This window comes from Oncorhynchus clarkii, chromosome 10 (assembly GCF_045791955.1).
Source record: "Oncorhynchus clarkii lewisi isolate Uvic-CL-2024 chromosome 10, UVic_Ocla_1.0, whole genome shotgun sequence".
Classification (NCBI taxonomy): domain Eukaryota; kingdom Metazoa; phylum Chordata; class Actinopteri; order Salmoniformes; family Salmonidae; genus Oncorhynchus; species Oncorhynchus clarkii.
This window is the reverse complement of record NC_092156.1, coordinates 17,089,273-17,108,441: the sequence shown is the minus strand read 5'-3', so window position 1 is coordinate 17,108,441 and position 19,169 is coordinate 17,089,273. Positions and strand designations below refer to the sequence as shown.

Sequence of the window (19,169 nt, the reverse complement as noted above, 5' to 3'; positions counted from 1 at the left end):
ATCTTTCTTGAATAAGTTCCTCCATTTTTTCACCCCCCACTACCTTATTCTGAGCCTCTGTTAGACCTTCTGTTTCCTTTGTTAATATGGACTATTTTGACCTAAATTGCTTTTGTTTTAGAGCTGAGTACTGAATTGCATGGCCTCTAAAGGTACATTTAAAAGTGTCCCATACAATGGGATCTGCTGTACGTACGTTATGTTGGAAAAATTCAGTCCTGTCCTAGTTTTAAAAACGTTATCATTCAATAGGCTTTGTGTACCATAGTGATTGAGTGTCCATTAAGCTGTACCATGATATTTGCATTGCTACTAAGCAACCCTCCAATTGTTCTCCACTCTTCCACCCGCTAAAGCCCCTCTCCATCCCAAGTTGGGTTGTCATCCCAGTGACCGGCAGGCCATCCCCACGGATCTCTTTCTAATGGGGTTCAAGAGGGCTCCATCCTGGCCAATTGATCCTCAAACATCCCCTTCACATTGACAGCTTCTCTAGCTTTTTGACTGAATGTTGATAAAATAAAATTAGCTGCCATTCATTACAGTAAGAGACTATAGACATACGCCTCTAGAAGTGGGGTTAGTCTTAAACAGCAGTCAGAAAAAAATTGTACAACCGCGCTAATCCTGCAACTGTGTTGCGAATGGATCTGAAATGTGTATGAAGTACAAGTTAAACACAATTCTTGTCAGGACGAAGTTAATCAAAAATGATTCTACATCTGCAGAAGTTTGCTCCAGTGAAGTGAACATAACATGGCCGACTACAAGAAAACGCTCAATGGGTGACATGTCTGGTGATGGAAGAACTGGGACATTTTCAGCTTCCAGGAATTGCTTCCAGGAATTGTATACAGATCCATGTTATCTTTTATTTCAGCTCATGAAATATGGGACCAACACTTTACATGTTGCATTTATATTTGTGTTCAGTGTATATACATAGAGATCATAGAAGGTGGAGGCCATGGCAAGTGGATAAAAACTGTGGTCAAACATGAGAAACTATATCAATTAGACCTGCATTTATGCATGCAAATGGAATGCTTTTGATAAACCTTTAAGGATTTCTCTAAAACAAAGTTTTTAGATTACCATTGTGCAATGTGTAATGTGTACTAAATCGGAAAACAAGTCAGAGCCTAGCACAAAGCTTCAAGATTCAAAGCAGTGCACCAAAATACATATCTCACATTGCCAGAGAGGCTGGCGGTTTTGAGACGAGTTTCACAGCTCCCTATCCAGTATCCGTATTGACCAACACACTCACAGAATAGCTGTGAGTCAGAGCAGAGCGGAGAAGCACGGTAAAATGGTGTCAGCGGTGGGATCTCCTGACAGTAATCCAATGTGATTTGCAATATTGACCAGTGGGAAATGGAATTCGACCCAATTGTTGTTTGGAGATTGTGGTTGGGTTGAAAGAACGTTGTGTAAATGGCAGTCCTTGACCTTTTGTGGGAGTGAGGGTCAAAGCAAACAGGCTCTTTATGTGTGTGTGCGTGTGTGTGTGTGCACGTGTGCATGTGTGGGGACATGGACTCACCAGCACACGGTCTCCCACTCGAAGGTCCTTATCCCCGCCTTTCTTGACCGAGCCACTGTCGGACATGTTGGAACCTGACTCGTTACCTGTCTTCACAGAGCTGTTGAGCATGCCCTCCCTGAGTGGCATAGCCACACGCTGACCAGCAGGCGAAGTACCATTGCCGCCATGGAGTGTCAGGTTCTGAGCTGTCAGCGAATCAGTGGAGTGGACTTCGCTTCCGTCGCCCACCGGTTGCCGGGTGAGCTTGGAAGGGCGCGTGAAGATGCCCTGGTGAGGCTGGCACTCAAAGTAGCGCACACCGCCCACAGAGCCGTCATTTTTCCCCAACAGGTCATTGAGGACCACCCCAGCCCACTGTCCTGGGGCGAACTGGGTCTCACCCAGGTAGGCAATGACGCCTGGTTTGACCCCGTTGACCCAGACACGTTCGCCAACCACGTAGTCCCCAAGGACGTCGTCTCCCACCTCAGATGTCTTGGAGCTTGACTTGTCTGAGGCATTGCTGCTGGGGAGTGGGGAGGTCTGCTTGTGTGGGGAGTCTGTGGAGGTAGAAAGAGAGATTATGGAACTCCTATTTACATCCATTTCTATGGTAGAGATCACAGAATTCCTATATTCTTTCAGAATGGCCATGGATCTACAGTATGGTCTTTGATTACAATGCTCTAGAGCAGTGCAGAAGTGGGGAGAGAAAAGGCGATACATACAGGTCTACAAACAAATAATGTGAAAAATAATAAACAAAACAATGCAGCTCGTCTAGAGGATCAATATTTGTGTTGTATGCAGGTTACAGTCCAGTATTCTCATGCATGCAACGTAAACTGCTGAAATAAGGAATTCAGGCATTATAAACACAATGGAACATAAATACATCTTGTCATTATTCACCTTAATCCTCAACATACTTCTACACATTTTGTTAACGCCAAATATATTTGTTCAAGCCAAACCTGAAGTTGAAACCATTCTCAGTCTGAAATAGTCACTTTTCCAGTATCTATTTATCCAATTTCATCACATCACAAATCGGATCGGCGAAGAATCGGCCGTGCTGCATCCAACACAACAGTGGAGTTTATGCGAGGTTAGGCATTGCTCTACTTCCTATTGAAAACTGGGTCAGTGAGATTGTCTCTAATGCACTGATGATTAACGTTGTGATGCTGCACCACAGATGCGGTGCTTTGCTGTTTGGCACATGCTGTTTAGATGAGCACTATCCATTCTGGTGAGAGACACTGGAGCTGTTAACTGTAGCAGGGCACAGATAGCATGTGATCTGCTGCGCTGGCTGCACTGTAATATGTGTGTGTGTGTGTGTGTGTGTGTGTGTGTGAGTACAGTTGGTGCCAGGACTGTCTCTCTGACACCCCAGGAGTGCTTTTATGCCCCAATTGCTCCCATATGTTGTGAGACTGATAGATATGGTTGCAAAATGGGTACAACAGTGAACAAAATAATGTGTTTTTAGTTTTACCAATAGGCATGATAATTGAGTTTTTAAACTTAATGGGGTCTTACAATGGCATTTATGGAGGTATGTTCTCCTGCAGGAATGTAACATTTACCACTTAGAAACCTTTTGTTTTGTACCACATCGGGTTCTACGATATGGGCAAAAAATCGAATTGTGATTTATTTGACCAAATATTGCGATTTGACCTGTGATATAGATCAAAACACTTGGGTGAACTGTTGGAATGATTGAAATAGAATGATTTATGTTAATAAGCAAAGTGGAAAGGTGCATCATTCTTCTTTGAAACAATCTGTTGACTGCATTTGACCTAACAGAACAGCATGCAAAGTTATAGTGAATCTAACAGCGAGGAGGAGGAACTGTGCTGCTTGATTGACAGGGGGCGGGGCTCGGGTGTGTGGGAAGCAGCCACAGTAAACTATAAAAATTGACATTACACATGGCTTAGTGGCGTTTGAAAATGTTTCATGCTATATGGATCTCTTGTGATATGGATATTGCACATGTCAATATTGCGATTACTGGACTGAAACCCTGCCTACATCATTTTTGCCAGGACCCATAAGGCTCTGGTACTATTTAGGGAATAGGGTGCCATTTGGGACGCAATCCCTGTAACAGCTACTCTCTCTGGTCATGACTAATGTGTATTTGTACAGGCTTATTAAATCTCAACTTCCACTATATTTGGGCCTGTTATAGAAAAGGGCATAGCATACAATTTTTAGTTGCTAATATCATTGAAATAATATTTTAACCCCAAATACTGTGATTTATGAGACGACGAACGGCACTTGTACCCTTCTTATTTCAAGTAACTATCCTGAACAAAAATATAAAGGCAACATGTAATGTATTGTTCCAATGTTTCATGAGCTGAAATAAAAGATCCCAGAAATGTTCCATACTCACAAAAAGCTTATGTCTCTCAAATTTTCAGAACAAATTTGTTTATGGCCTTGTTAGTGAGCATTTCTCCTTTGCCAAGATAATCCATCCACCTGACAGGTGTGGTATATCAAGAAGCTGAATAAAAAGCAGGATCATTACACAGGTGCACCTTGTGCTGGGGACAATAAAAGGCCACTCTAAAATGTGCAGTTTTGTCACACAGCACGATGCCACAGATGTCTCAAGTTTTGCTGACTGCAGTAATGTCCACCAGAGCTGTTGCCAGATAATGTTATGTGAATTTCTCTACCATAAGCCGCTTCCAACGTCGTTTTAGATCATTTCTCAGTCCAACTGACCTCACAACCGCAGACCACGTGTAACCACGCCATCCCAGGACCTCCACATCACATTTCTTCATCTGCGGGATAGTCTAATACCATTCACTCGGACTGCAAATGAAACTGTGGGATTGCACAACCAAATAATTTCTGCATACTGTCAGAAACCGTCTCAGGGAAGCTTATCTGCATGCTCGTCGTCCTCACCAGGGTCTTGATCTGACTTCCGTTCGGCAACATAACCGACTTCAGTGGGCAAATGCTCACCTTCGTTGGCCACTAGCACGCTGGAAAAGCGCGTTCTTCACAGACGAATTCGGATTTCAACCGTCCCGGGCAGATATCAGACAGCATGTATGGCGTTGTGTGGGTGAGCGGTTTGCTCACCCAAATGACGTTTTGAACAGTGCGCCCCATGGTGGCCGTGGGGTTATGGTATGGGCAGGCATAAGCTATAGACAAGAAACACAATTGCATTTTATCAATGGCAATTTGAATGCACAGAGATAACGTGATGACATCCTGAGGTCCATTGTCGTGCCATTCATCCGCCGCCATCACCTCATGTTTCAGCATGATAATGCACGGCCCAATGTCACAAAGATCTGTATAGAATTCCTGGAAGCTGAAAATGTCCCAGCTATTCCATGGCCTGCATACTCAGACATGTCACCCATTGAGCATGTTTGGGATGCTCTGGATCTACATGTATGACAGCGTGTTCCAGTTCCCACCAATATCCAGCAACTTTGCACAGCCATTGAAGAGGAGGGGGACAACATTCCACAGGCTACAATCAACTCTATGTTAAGGAGATGTGTCACACTGCATGAGGCAAATGGTGGTCACACCAGATAGTGACTGGTTTTCTGACATACTTTTTTTTTTTTAAAGGTGACCAACAGATGCACATCTTTATTCCCAGTCAGGTGAAATCCATAGATTAGGGCCTAATGAATTTATTTCAATTGACTGATTTCCTTATATGAACTGTAACTCAGTTGTAACGCGTTTTGTCTTCATACGAAGGAGAGTCGGACCAAAATGCAGCGTGTGGTTTACGATCCATGTTTATTAATAATACGAAACACGAATCTCCAATACAATACTATAAAACAAAACGTAACGAACGTAACGAAAACCTAAACAGCCTATCTGGTGAAAAACACATAGACAGGAACAATCACCCACAAACACACAGTGAAACCCAGGCTACCTAAATATGGTTCCCAATCAGAGACAATGACGAACACCTGCCTCTGACTGAGAACCATATCAGGCTGAACATAGAAATAGACAAACAAGACATGAAACATAGAATACCCACTCAGATCACACCCTGACCAATCAAAACATAGAAAATACAAAGTAAACTATGGTCAGGGCGTGACAGTACCCCCCCCCCAAGGTGCGGACTCCGGCAGCAAAACCTGAACCTATAGGGGAGGGTCTGGGTGGGCATCTGTCCGCGGTGGCGGCTCTGGCGCTGGACGTGGACCCCACTCCATGACAGTTTTAATCCCCCTCCTAAACGTCCCTAAATAGGTTACCCACCACAATGATAACATGGGACAGAGGGACAGCTCGGGACAGAGGTAACTCGGGACAGATAGGTAGCTCAGCACTGAGAGGAAGCTCAGCACTGAGAAGAAGCTCAGCACTGAGAGGAAGCCCAGGCAGGTAGTAGAAACTACCAGAACCTGGCTGGCTGGCGGTTTCAGCAGATCCTGGTCGACTAGCAGATCTGGGAGAATCTGGTCGACTGGCGGATCTGGGAGAATCTGGTCGACTGGCGGATCTGGGAGAATCTGGTCGACTGGCGGATCTGGGAGAATCTGGTCGACTGGCGGATCTGGGAGAATCTGGTCGACTGGCGGATCTGGGAGAATCTGGTCGACTGGCGGATCTGGGAGAATCTGGTCGACTGGCGGATCTGGGAGAATCTGGTCGACTGGCGGATCTGGGAGAATCTGGTCGACTGGCGGATCTGGGAGAATCTGGTCGACTGGCGGATCTGGGAGAATCTGGTCGACTGGCGGATCTGGGAGAATCTGGTCGACTGGCGGATCTGGGAGAATCTGGTCGACTGGCGGATCTGGGAGAATCTGGTCGACTGGCAGATCTGGGAGAATCTGGTCGACTGGCAGATCTGAGAGAGTCTGGACGACTGGCAGATCTGGAAGAGTCTGGACGACTGGCAGATCTGGAAGAGTCTGGACGACTGGCAGATCTGGAAGAGTCTGGTCGACTGGCAGATCTGGAAGAGTCTGGACGACTGGCAGATCTGGAAGAGTCTGGACGACTGGCAGATCTGGAAGAGTCTGGACGACTGGCAGATCTGGAAGAGTCTGGTCGACTGGCAGCTCTGTCTGCTCCATGCTGACTGGCTGCTCCATGCTGACTGGCAGCTCTGGCTGCTCCATGCTGACTGGCTGCTCCATGCTGACTGGCAGCTCTGGCTGCTCCATGCTGACTGGCTGCTCTGGCTGCTCCATGCTGACTGGCTGCTCTGGCTGCTCCATGCTGACTGGCTGCTCCATGCTGACTGACTGCCCTGGCTGCTCCATGCTGACTGGCGGCCCTGGCTGCTCCATGCTGACTGGCGGCCCTGGCTGCTCCATGCTGACTGGCGGCCCTGGCTGCTCCATGCTGACTGGCGGCCCTGGCTGCTCCATGCTAACTGGCAGCTCTGGCGGCTCCTTGCAGACTGGCAGCTCTGGCGGCTCCTTGCAGACTGGCAGCTTTGGCGGCATCCTGCAGACAGGCAGCTCTGGCGGCTCCATGCAGACTGGCAGCTCCATGCAGACTGGCAGCTCTATGCAGACTGGCAGCTCCATGCAGACTGGCAGCTCCTTGCAGACTGGCAGCTCTAAGCTAACTGGCAGCTCTAAGCTAACTGGCAGCTCTAAGCTAACTGGCAGCTCTATGCTAACTGGCAGCTCTATGCTAACTGGCAGTTCTGAACAGGCGGAAGACTCCGGCAGCGCTGTAGAGGCGGAAAGCTCTGACAGCGCTAAACAGGCGGGAGACTCCGACAGCGCTGGAGAGGAGGAGGGCTCCGACAGCGCTGGACAGGCGAGGCGCACTGTAGGCCTGATGCGTGGTACTGGCACTGGTGGTACTGGGCCAAGGACACGCACAGGAAGCCTGGTGCGGGGAGCTGCTACCGGAGGGCTGGGGTGTGGAGGTGGTACTGGAAAAACCGGACCGTGCAGGCGCACTGGAGCTCTTGAGCACCGAGCCTGCCCAACCTTACCTGGTTGAATGCTCACGGTCGCCCTGCCAGTGCGGCGAGGTGGAATAGCCCGCACTGGGCTATGCAGGCGAACCGGAGACACCGAGCGCAAGGCTGGTGCCATGTAAGCCGGCCCAAGGAGACGCACTGGGGACCAGCTGCGTAGAGCCGGCTTCATGGCATTAGGCTCGACGCTCAATCTAGCCCGGCAGACACGCGGAGCTGGAATATACCGCACCGGGCTATGCACCCGCACTGGAGACACCGTGCGCACCACTGCATAACACGGTGCCTGTCCGGTCTCTCTAGCCCCCCGGTAAGCACAGGGAGTCTGCTCAGGTCTCCTACCTGGCATAGCCATACTCCCTGTTAGCCCCCCCCCAAGAAATTTTTGGGGCTGCCTCTCAGGCTTCCATCCGCGTCGCCGTGCTGCCTTCTCATACCAGCGCCTCTCTGCTTTCACCGCCTCCATTCTACGGTAACCTTCCTCGCACTGCTCCAGCGAATCCCAGGCGGGCTCCGGCACTCTCCCTGGGTCGGCCGCCCACCTGTCGATCTCCTCCCAAGTAGTATACTCCATACTGTACTCCTCCTTGGGCTGTTCCTGTTGTTTCTTCTCCCGCTGCACCTTAGTGCGGCTACACTCCCCTGGTTTAGCCCAGGGTCCTCTCCCGTCGAGGATTTCCTCCCATGTCCAGAAATCCTTATTGCGCTTCTCCTCGCGCTGCTCCTGCCTGTTGACACGCTGCTTGGTCCGTTGGTGGTGGGTGATTCTGTAACGCGTTTTGTCTTCATACGAAGGAGAGTCGGACCAAAATGCAGCGTGTGGTTTACGATCCATGTTTATTAATAATACGAAACACGAATCTCCAATACAATACTATAAAACAAAACGTAACGAACGTAACGAAAACCTAAACAGCCTATCTGGTGAAAAACACATAGACAGGAACAATCACCCACAAACACACAGTGAAACCCAGGCTACCTAAATATGGTTCCCAATCAGAGACAATGACGAACACCTGCCTCTGACTGAGAACCATATCAGGCTGAACATAGAAATAGACAAACAAGACATGAAACATAGAATACCCACTCAGATCACACCCTGACCAATCAAAACATAGAAAATACAAAGTAAACTATGGTCAGGGCGTGACATCAGTAAAATCTTTGAAATTGTTGCATGTTGCGTTTATATTTTAGTTCAGTGTATAATCTATAGATACAAAAAGATATTATACCTTCAAAACAAATATGATTTTTTTTAACCAAGCAAAGCTTTACACATCTCCCTATGATGGCAATGTCCCTGTGAGGTCATGTGTGTGTGTGTGTGTACAATGTCAGGAATGTGTGCTTGTGTAGGTAATGTATGTGTACTATGCAGTATTTTTGTGCTGGTGTTATTTGTGAGGTAATGCAGTATCTACAGTAGCAGTGTGTGTGTGTGTGTTGTTTGTATGTGTGTGTGTGCACACTCCTGCTTGTGCATGCATGTGTGTGTAACATGTGTGAGCTTTGTCAACAGCATGGCCCTGGTCCAACACAGAGAAGACCCCTACCCACCCCCTACCCAAGTCCCAGCCAGTCAAACAAGCGTGCACCCAAAAGACTGATGCAGTGCTAGTCCAAGTGGTTGGGTTGCTGTGGCAACGGAAGATCGATGGGGAAATGAGGCAGGCAGCAGGAAGAGCAAGAACAGAGGCCTCACTTTCACTATTGTGCCTGGCTACCTCCCACAACCATCTGAATCCCACTATTCACCCGCCCCACACAATGACCACACCACAACTCCTTAGAACACCCCCTCACACTCCCTCTCTCCGCCTCTCTCTTTTCCTCTTTCTCTCTCTCTGAGAACCAAACTCTTTCAGACTTAAGTCCAATAATGTCAAATAAGTTGAAAATAACTTTGGATTCCCTAATAATATACTGATGTTATTTCCTAATTAAAATAAGACACATGTGGGGGCCTCCCGGGTGGCGCAGTGGCTCTGTGCCACCAGAGATACCACGAAATTGGGGAGAAAAAAAGGAAAAAAATAAAAAATAAAAAAATAAAATAAGAAACGTGGTATCCATTCACTGTTGTGGGGCTGTCACTTCAGATTTCAGGGACAGTCCAAACGGCAACAGAAGAAGATACTAGAACTAGGCCTTTAGGGGCGACTCATTCCTAAACACTTTTGTCTCTGCAACGATGCTTTGTTTCTCGACAGTCCACAAGGACGTGACCTCTAAAGTCAGAACTTTTGGGAGCAGCTTTTGGGAGCAGAGGTAATATAACATCATTTTTTTCTGAGATTGACAGAAACATTTTAGCAGGGTTGGGGTCATTCCAATTTAAATTAGTCAATTTAATTCTCAAGTCTATTTCCTGAATTTACTGAATTTAAATTGAATTTACCACACCCCTGATTTTGTTGTCCATAACATGTTGGTGCGCCATCATATACAATCACAACGGATTTCGAAATTGAAATCGGTATTGGTATTGAAATCCAAGGAGGATGAACATAGGGACAACAGGACATTATCTAGGCCTACTTTCTTATTGTAAAATCTATTGGAACTCAATAAATGGAAGACCATGTACTGTATTATATCACCAATCAACGACAGAAAACCCAGCAATGGTCTTGAACTAAAAGGAAAAAAAGAGCAGGGCTTTTAGTACACAAGTGGAAATGTGCTGACCAAACAGCTATTCACTCAATGGGCCTATAGCCCTAACCTGATTCAGTGGGTGTGCACTACAGGCAGGCGGTTGATGAACACTGTGGGAAATGCTGACAGTCAATTAGTAGGATTAGCTAAATGACTATGACTACCAGCTGTTCCTGAAATGACACTAATCTAGAAAATAATTATAAAGGCTATGTTTGGATTTTTTTTGCAGGGGGGGGGCATGGTTCCAGATGTTCAAAACAGTTTTAAAGATCATTCAATGACATTGCTGCCTATGACGCATGTTATAATGGAATGTAGCAGGTATAAAAGGTATATGAACGTATACATAGGTTAAGTTTGGCGATTTTTTTGCAGTGGGGCCACAGTTCCAGATGTTCAAAACTGTCTTAAAGATAATGTGAAAGACAATGTATTGTGTAGCTGTTGTAGATGTTATGTCTAATGTAACTGTTTTTTATGATATAATGTCTTATGTCTTACCTCCTAGAAAAGCGCTGCCTTGACATTAAATAGCAAAGATTATATCAGATCTAATTTTATTTGTCACATGCTTCGTAAACAACAGGCATAGACTAACAGTGAAATGCTAACATATAGGTACTTCCCAAAAATGTAGAGAGAAATCAAATATAGAAATATTACAAAAGTATAAAAACATAATAATAAAAGTAATAATAAATACACGATGAGTAATGATAACTTGGCTAGATACACGGAGTACCAATACTGAGTTAATGTGCCGGGGTACGAGGTAATTGAGGTAGATATGTACATATACAGTGGGGCAAAAAAGTATTTAGTCAGCCACCAATTGTGCAAGTTCTCCCACTTAAAAGATGAGGCCTGTAATTTTCATCATAGGTACACTTCAACTATGACAGACAAAATGAGAAAAAGAAATCCAGAAAATCACATTGTAGGATTTTTAATGAATTTATTTGCAAATTATGGTGAAAATAAGCATTAGGTCACCTACAAACAAGCAAGATTTCTGGCTCTCACAGACCTGTAACTTCTTCTTTAAGAGGCTCCTCTGTCCTCCACTCGTTACCTGTATTAATGGCACCTGTTTGAACTTGTTATCAGTATAAAAGACACCTGTCCACAACCTCAAACAGTCACACTCCAAACTCCACTATGACCAAGACCAAAGAGCTGTCAAAGGACACCAGAAACAAAATTGTAGACCTGCACCAGGCTGGGAAGACTGAATCTGCAATAGGCAAGAAGCTTGGTTTGAAGAAATCAACTGTGGGAGCAATTATTAGGAAATGGAAGACATACAAGACCACTGATAATCTCCCTCGATCTGGGGCTCCACGCAAGATCTCACCCCGTGGGGTCAAAATGATCACAAGAACGGTGAGCAAAAATCCCAGAACCACACAGGGGGACCTAGTGAATGACCTGCAGAGGGCTGGGACCACAGTAACAAAGCCTACCATCAGTAACACACTACACCGCCAGGGACTCAAATCCTGCAGTGCCAGACGTGTCCCCCTGCTTAAGCCAGTACATGTCCAGGCCCGTCTGAAGTTTGCTAGAGAGCAGTTGGATGATCCAGAAGAAGATTGTGAGAATGTCATTATGGTCAGATGAAAAACTCAACTCGTCGTGTTTGGAGGACAAAGAATGCTGAGTTGCATCCAAAGAACACCATACCTACTGTGAAGCATGGGGGTGGAAACATCATGCTTTGGGGCTGTTTTTCTGCAAAGGGACCAGGACGACTGATCTGTGTAAAGGAAAGAATGAATGGGGCCATGTATCGTGAGATTTTGAGTGAAAACCTCCTTCCATCAGCAAGTGCATTGAAGATGAAACGTGGCTGGGTCTTTCAGCATGATAATGATCCCAAACACACCGCCCGGGCAAAGAAGGAGTGGCTTCGTAAGAAGCATTTCAAGGTCCTGGAGTGGCCTAGCCAGTCTCCAGATCTCAACCCCATAGAAAACCTTTGGAGGGAGTTGAAAGTCTGTGTTGCCCAGCAACAGCCCCAAAACATCATTGCTCTAGAGGAGATCTGCATGGAGGAATGGGCCAAAATACCAGCAAGTGTGTGAAAACCTTGTGAAGACTTACAGAAAACGTTTGACCTCTGTCATTGCCAACAAAGGGTATATAACAAAGTATTGAGATACATTTTTATTATTGACCAAATACTTATTTTCCACCATAATCTGCAAATAACTTAATAAAATATTCTACAATGTGATTTTCTGGATTTTTGTTCTCATTTTGTCTGTCATAGTTGAAGTGTACCTATGATGAAAATTACAGGCCTCTCTCATCTTTTTATGTGGGAGAACTTGCACAATTGGTGGCTGACTAAATACTTTTATGCCCCACTGTAACTTGACGTTGAGGGAGAGATTTTTGTCCTGGCAGTCTCTGACCTCCTCCCTATAGGCTCTCTCGTCGTCAGTGAACAGGCCTACCGCCGTTGCGTCGTCAGCAAACTTAATGATGGTGTTGTGGGTGAATAGGGAGTACAGGAGGGGACTAAGCACACACCCAGAGGTGTTCAGTCCCAGGGTCCTGAGCTTAGTGATGAGCTTGGAGGGCATTATGGTGTTGAATACTGACTACTCAATGAACAGCATTCTCACATAGATGTTATTCTTGTCCAGGTGGGAGAGGGCAATGTGGAGTGTCATCTGTGGATCTGTTGGGGCAATATGTGAATTGGAGTGGGTCCGGGGTGTCTGGGATGATGGTGTTGATGTGAGCCATGACCAGCCATTCAAAGCATTTTATAGCTACAGATATGAGTGATAGTCAATTAGACAGGTTACCTTGGCGTTCATGGACATCAGGGACTATGGTGGTCTGCTTGAAACATGTACGTATTAAAGACTTGGTCAGGGAGAGGTTGAAAATGTCAGTGAAGACACTTGCCAGTTGGTCAGTGCAAGCTCTGAGTATGTGCCCTGGTAATCGGCCTGTGAATGCTAACCTGTTTAAAGGTTTTACTCATATTGGCTATGGAGAGCCTCATCACACAATCGTCCGGAACAGCTGGTGCTCTCAAGCATGGTTCAGTGTTGCTTGCCTCAAAGCGAGCATAGCAGGCATTTAGCTCGTCTGGTTGGCTCACATCACTGTGCAGCTCATGGCTGGGTTTCCCTTAATAATCCATGATAGTTTGCAAGCCCTGCCACATTCGTTGAGTGTCAGAGCCAGCACAGTACGATACGATCTCAGTCCTGTATTGACGCTTTGCCTGTTCGGTGGCTCGTCGGAGGGCAGAGCAATATTTCTTATAAGCGTCCGGATTTGTGTCCCGCTCCTTGAAAGCAGCAGCTCAAGCTTTTAGTTCAGTGCAGATGTTGCCTGCAATTCATGGTTTCTGGTTTGGAAATGTACGTAGTCACTGGGGGTACGACATCGTCAATGCACTTGTTAATGATGCCGGTGACTGATGTGGTAACTGTTTGTTTGATGTTTGTTAAGTTACGGTAATTTCTGTTGATGCAATAAAATATAAATAATTATGGCACGTCTTGATTGATGCCTATCTCAGTGGACTAATCCATTCCGGAGGATGAGGGGAGGCACACCAGTATCATTAGTTTGTACATTTACCATTTAATTCCCATAATTTCTACAATGTTTGTTTGGTTACGGTAATTTCTGGTAATGCATTCAATATATTATTATTACAGTATTTTACAGTTCTCGTTGTAGGAGTGGACATGTTGTTTGCAGAGGGCACACCCTAGGCTACACTTAAGCATAAAAGTAGGCCTAGGCCACCTGGCCTGCTCAAATGAAGCCTAAATGTGCCCATTTGGGGATTTTATAGTATGGTCTTAACTCACCACCACTAATGAGCTGTGGAGTTTCTCAAAGTAATTTTTTCTTCACCTCATACAGCAAGTAAAGAAATTATATTTTTACATCCATTGAGAATGACAATAGTTCTACAATGTAGCCTATTTGAAAAATATTTTCAGCTCTCTCCCTTTCGATAACCAAACCACAAGAAGGAGAAAAAAAATCATGCTGATCTGGTGAAAACGTAATAAAATTGGCCTACCTGATTACTTCTTATGCCTTGCACAAATAGCCTACAGCTGTGTCTGTCCGGACCTCACAATCACAGGAAACTCTGAGGGTCCCGAATATTTTATACAATGTTGCAAGTTTGTTAGTGCAAGCTTGTGGCTGGACCAAGTTGATGGTTGACTTAATTATTTAATCATAGTGTGCTTAAAGCATCATACAAGCTCTGTAGCCAAGAGTGTGCAAAGCTGTCATCAAGGCAAAGGGTGTCTACTTTAAGGAATCTCAAATATAAAATATATTTTGATTTGTTTAACACTTTTTTGGTTACTACATGATTCCATATGTGTTACTTCATAGCTGTGATGTCTTCACTATTATTCTACAATGTAGAAAATAGTAAAAATAAAGAGTAGGTCTGTCCAAACTTTTGACTGGTACTGTAGTTGGTTTTTATTAAAAGACATAGGGTGTGTCTATATATGGAAAAATGAATGTTTTAAAATTTCGACCAGTCGATTGGTTGAAAGAACAGATGACTCTTGGTCAACCAATATTTTTTTTTAGTCGGGGACAGCCCTACTAACACTACAAAATAGTGTTTCTGAAGGAGGCCCTCGAAAATAACAGCCATGAGCACTGCTAAACGCATTACTGTGTTTTTCCCCCTTTCCTTTCCTCACAGCATTCCACCATCAACTTAAACCATGACATGGTTGCCTCTGATGCAACTCTCCCATACAGACTAATGCAAATAACAAAACAGACTGTGATTGGCCTCCTGTAGGCTCATATCAGCCTAGTTCAGCTTGGAGGGAGAGAATCTAGCTGTAATTTAGCGGAAAGCCGCGCCAGTGTAACACATGCCTCTGTGACCCTAGGGTCCGGGCTTGTCATGTGATCTAAAACCAGGAAAAATAACAGTGGGAAACGTGTTTGGGTGTCCTATTTCTATTGGCTTTGCACAATGTAAACACTTGGGTCAATGGGGAGTAGGTTTAGGATTTGTCATATCAAATCAAATATATTTAGCCAAAGTTATGTAGCGAAATGCTTGTGTTCCTAGCTCCAGCAGAGCAGTAATATCTAACAATTCACAAAAATACACACTAATGAAAAGTAAAAGAATGGAGGAATATATAAATATTATGATGAGCAATGTTTGAGTGGCATTGACTAAAAGACAGTAGAGTAGAATACAGTATATGAAATGAATAAAGCAGTATTTGACCAGTGATTCCATTTCTATATATATATATATATAAATGAGAGAGAGAGAGAGAGAGAGAGAGAGCGAGAGAGAGAGAGAAGCAGCCTCTAAGGTGCAGCCTCTAAGGTGCAGGGTTGAGTATCCGGGTGGTAGCCGGCTAGTGATGACTATTTAACAGTCTGATGGCCTTGAGAAATAAGCTGTTTTTCAATCTCTCTGTCCAAGCTTTGATGCACCTGTACTGACCTCGCTTCTGGATGGTAGCAGGGTGAACAGGCTGTGGCTCGGCTGGTTGATGTCCTTGATGATATTTTTGCCATCCTGAGACATCGGGTGCTGTAGGTGCCCTGGAGGGCAGGCAGTGTGCCCCCGGTGATGCATTGGGCAGACCACACCACCTTCTGGAGAGCCCTGCGGTTGCGGGCAGTGCAGGTGTTGTACCAGGCGGTGATACAACCCGACAGGATGCTCTCAATTGTGCATCTGTAAAAGTTTGTGAGGGTCTTAGGGGCTTGAAGCATTTCACCTTCTCCACTGCGGTCCCGTTGATGTGGATAGGGGCGTGCTCTCTCTGCTACTTCCTGAAGTCCACAATCAGCTCCTTTGTTTTGTTGATGTTGAAGGAGAGGTTATTTTCCTGGCATCACCTCCTCCCTGTAGGCTGTCGTCATTGTTGGTAATCAGGCCTACAACTGTTGTGTCGTCTGCAAACTTGATGACTGAGTTGGAGGCATGCGTGGCCACGCAGTCATGGGTGAACAGGGAGTACAGGAGGGGGCTGAGCATGCACCCTTGTGGGTCCCCTGTGTTGAGGATCAGCAAAGTGGAGGGGTTGTTTCCTACCTTCACCACCTGGGGGCGGCCCGTCAGGAAGTCCAGGATCCAGTTGCATGGGGCGGGGTTCAGACCCATTGCCCCGAGCTTAATGATGAGCTTGGAGGGTACTATGGTGTTGAATGCTGAGATATAGTCAATGAACAGCATTCTTATATACTGTAGGTATTCCTCTTGTCCAGATGGGATAGGGCTGTGTGCAGTGCGATAGAGATTGCATCGTCTGTGGATCTATTGGGGCGGTAGGCAGATTGAAGTGGGTCGAGGGTGTCAGGTAAGGTAGAAGTGATATGATCCTTAACTAGCCTCTCAAAGCACTTCCTGATGACAGAAGTGACTGCTACGGGGCAATAATCATTTAGTTCAGTTACCTTTGCTTTCTTTGGTACAAGAACAATGGTGGACATCTTGAAGCAAGTGGGGACAGCAGACTGTGATAGGGAGAGATTGAATATGTCTGTAAACACTCCAGCCAGCTGGTCTGCGCATGCTCTGAGGACGCGGCTAGGGATTCCATCTGCGAGGGTTAACACTTTTAAATGTCTTACTCACATCGGCCACAGAGAGAATGAGAGCCCACAGTCCTTGGGAGCGGGCCGAGTTGGTCACGAATGTTTGATCTTGAACAGAACTTACAACATCAATCAACATGTTTCAATCAAAATTGTACAGAAAAGAGTGGGAGTCTGTACCTGAACAAATGTATTTTGTTGCAGAGATGGCCAGTCAATTTGAGTAACGTTATTGTGTATTCTACGTAATCGACGCAGTTTTACGTTATCATGCAATGACATCCCAACGTCATTTAGCAACTTTTAGCAACAAATCAACCTGCTTCTAGCAACTTACCCTGAAAATTAGTTGACAACACTGACTGTGTTATCCTCAAAGTGGGGCGAAGGTGTTTAGCTTGTCCGGGAGCAAGACATCAGTGTCCACAACGTGGCTGGTTTTCCCTTTGTAATCTGTGATTGTCTGTAGACCCTGCCACATACGTCTCGTGTCTGAGTAGTTGAATTGCGTCTCTACTTTGTCTCTGTACTGACATTTTGCCTGTTTGATTGCCTTACGGAGGGAATAACTACACTGTTTGTTTTCGACCATATTCCCAGTCACCTTGCCATGGTTAAATGCAGTGGTTCGCGCTTTCAGTTTTGCGCGAATGCTGCCATCTATACACAATTTCTGATTTCGGTAGGTTTTAATAGTTACAGTGGGAACAACATCCGCTATACACTTCCTGATGAACTCAGAGCCTACCCGGAACATATTCCAGTCTGCGTGCTCAAAACAATCTTGCATCATGGACTCATGGACCAGTGTTGAATAGACCTTAGCACAGGTCCTTCCTGTTTGAGTTTCTGCCTATAGGAAGGAGTAAAATGGAGTCATGATCTGATTTGCCGAAGGGAGGGTGGGGAAGGGCCTTGTAGGCATCCGGACGTTGGAGTAGCAGTGGTCGAGTGTTTTAGCAGAGCGAGTACTAAAGTCAATATGTTGATAGAACTTCGGTAGCGTTTTCCTCAAATTTGCTTTGTTGAAATCCACAGCTACAATAAATGCGGCCTCAGGATATGTGGTTTCCAGGTTGCACAAAGTCCAGTGTAGTTCCTTGAGGGCCATCATGGTATCGGCTTGAGGGGGGATATACAGGTCAATGGAAGGCAGACAGTGGGGGACAGAAGATGGACACCAGATTGTTAGATCAGATTTGTTGAATGTGCACCAAAGTGGCTTTTCGTAAAGTCCGTAATGATTGATGAACTGTAAGAGGCCCATTAAGTCAGATATATTTGTCTGTTATCACTGCATAACATTTTGAAGTCCCTTTTCAGGTTTAGAAGAGGTGACTGCTAAATTGTAACTCCCATTCTTATTAGCTGGTAGCACAGCTAACAGAGAAATCGGTGGTGGTAGTCAAAGTCATTTTTAAGTAATGCAGTGATTGGTGATGATGACATGAACATGTGTTGGGGTTGACATCCATACAAGCATTATACTCCGATTTTTACCTCAACATAGTGTGAAGTCCTGTATATAAACAATAACCTAAATGTTGGCTTATTTTGCTGGGGGGCAATGAAGAGATTCAAGATCTTTCCCTCATGGCATCTTTCCCCCACACATTTCCATTTGCATTTTTATTGTTTTGGTCGAGTTCCATTGGCCTCTCTACCGCATATATGGTGGTACATGAATATGGTTTAGTACTAAGACGTCATCTTGGTGATGCTTTTTTGCTAAATATCTTCAATACTATCATTGATAATCGTTTCCTCATTAATTGAGAGAAATGTAGCCTGGGTCAAGGCCAGGAACACAGGCTTAGGCCCAGATTGACAATCTTTTAGACAACTGAATGTGTAAAACTGATCAAAAAAATCTAAATCTGATTATTATGTAACCACTCTTTCTGATTGTAAGAGGAACCCGGCTAAATTACGGACAAAAATACCATCATTGATGCATTTAATTGTCATTTTATTTCAGCAAGCTATATTTTTGAAGAGTGTCTGACACTTCTATTGCTAAGAATGGGCTCATCTCTGATTCTGAAATGTTGCAGATTGACTCTGAATATGGTAGTCGAGTTTTAACATTTCACAGAAAAAAGATAGGTTAGGGGCTGACCAATTGGAGCAGGGTCTGCCCATCATTGCTGGCTCAGTAACCCTTATCTTAAATCAAACATTGTTATCAGGAAATATTTCAAAAGTATGGAAAACAGTTTATGTGCTGCCACTCCATAAGGGCGGAGATTAGAGTTCGAACGATTATGATTTTTCAACGACGATACCGATTATTGGAGGACTGCCCAAAAAAAGCCGATACCGATTAAATCGGCCAATTTTATTTATTTTTTTGTAATAATGACAATTACAACAACACTGAATTCACACTTATTTTAACTTAATATATTACAT

At 45.0% G+C, this 19,169-nt stretch overlaps 1 protein-coding gene across 7 annotated transcripts in view; it reads right to left on the bottom strand.

Annotated features, from left to right (window-relative positions):
• The window catches only part of LOC139418072 (CAP-GLY domain containing linker protein 2), a 68,004-nt gene that overhangs the window by 38,670 nt on the left and 10,165 nt on the right, over positions 1-19,169 (bottom strand). For 6 of the 7 annotated variants that reach the window (XM_071167244.1, XM_071167241.1, XM_071167242.1 and 3 more), the window contains exon 3: positions 1,547-2,088. In XM_071167244.1, the coding sequence (XP_071023345.1) occupies positions 1,547-2,088 (542 nt within the window). Of the gene's footprint in view, positions 1-1,546; positions 2,089-2,502; positions 2,590-19,169 lie in introns of those variants that run through there. The other variant, XM_071167243.1, reaches the window with a different exon arrangement.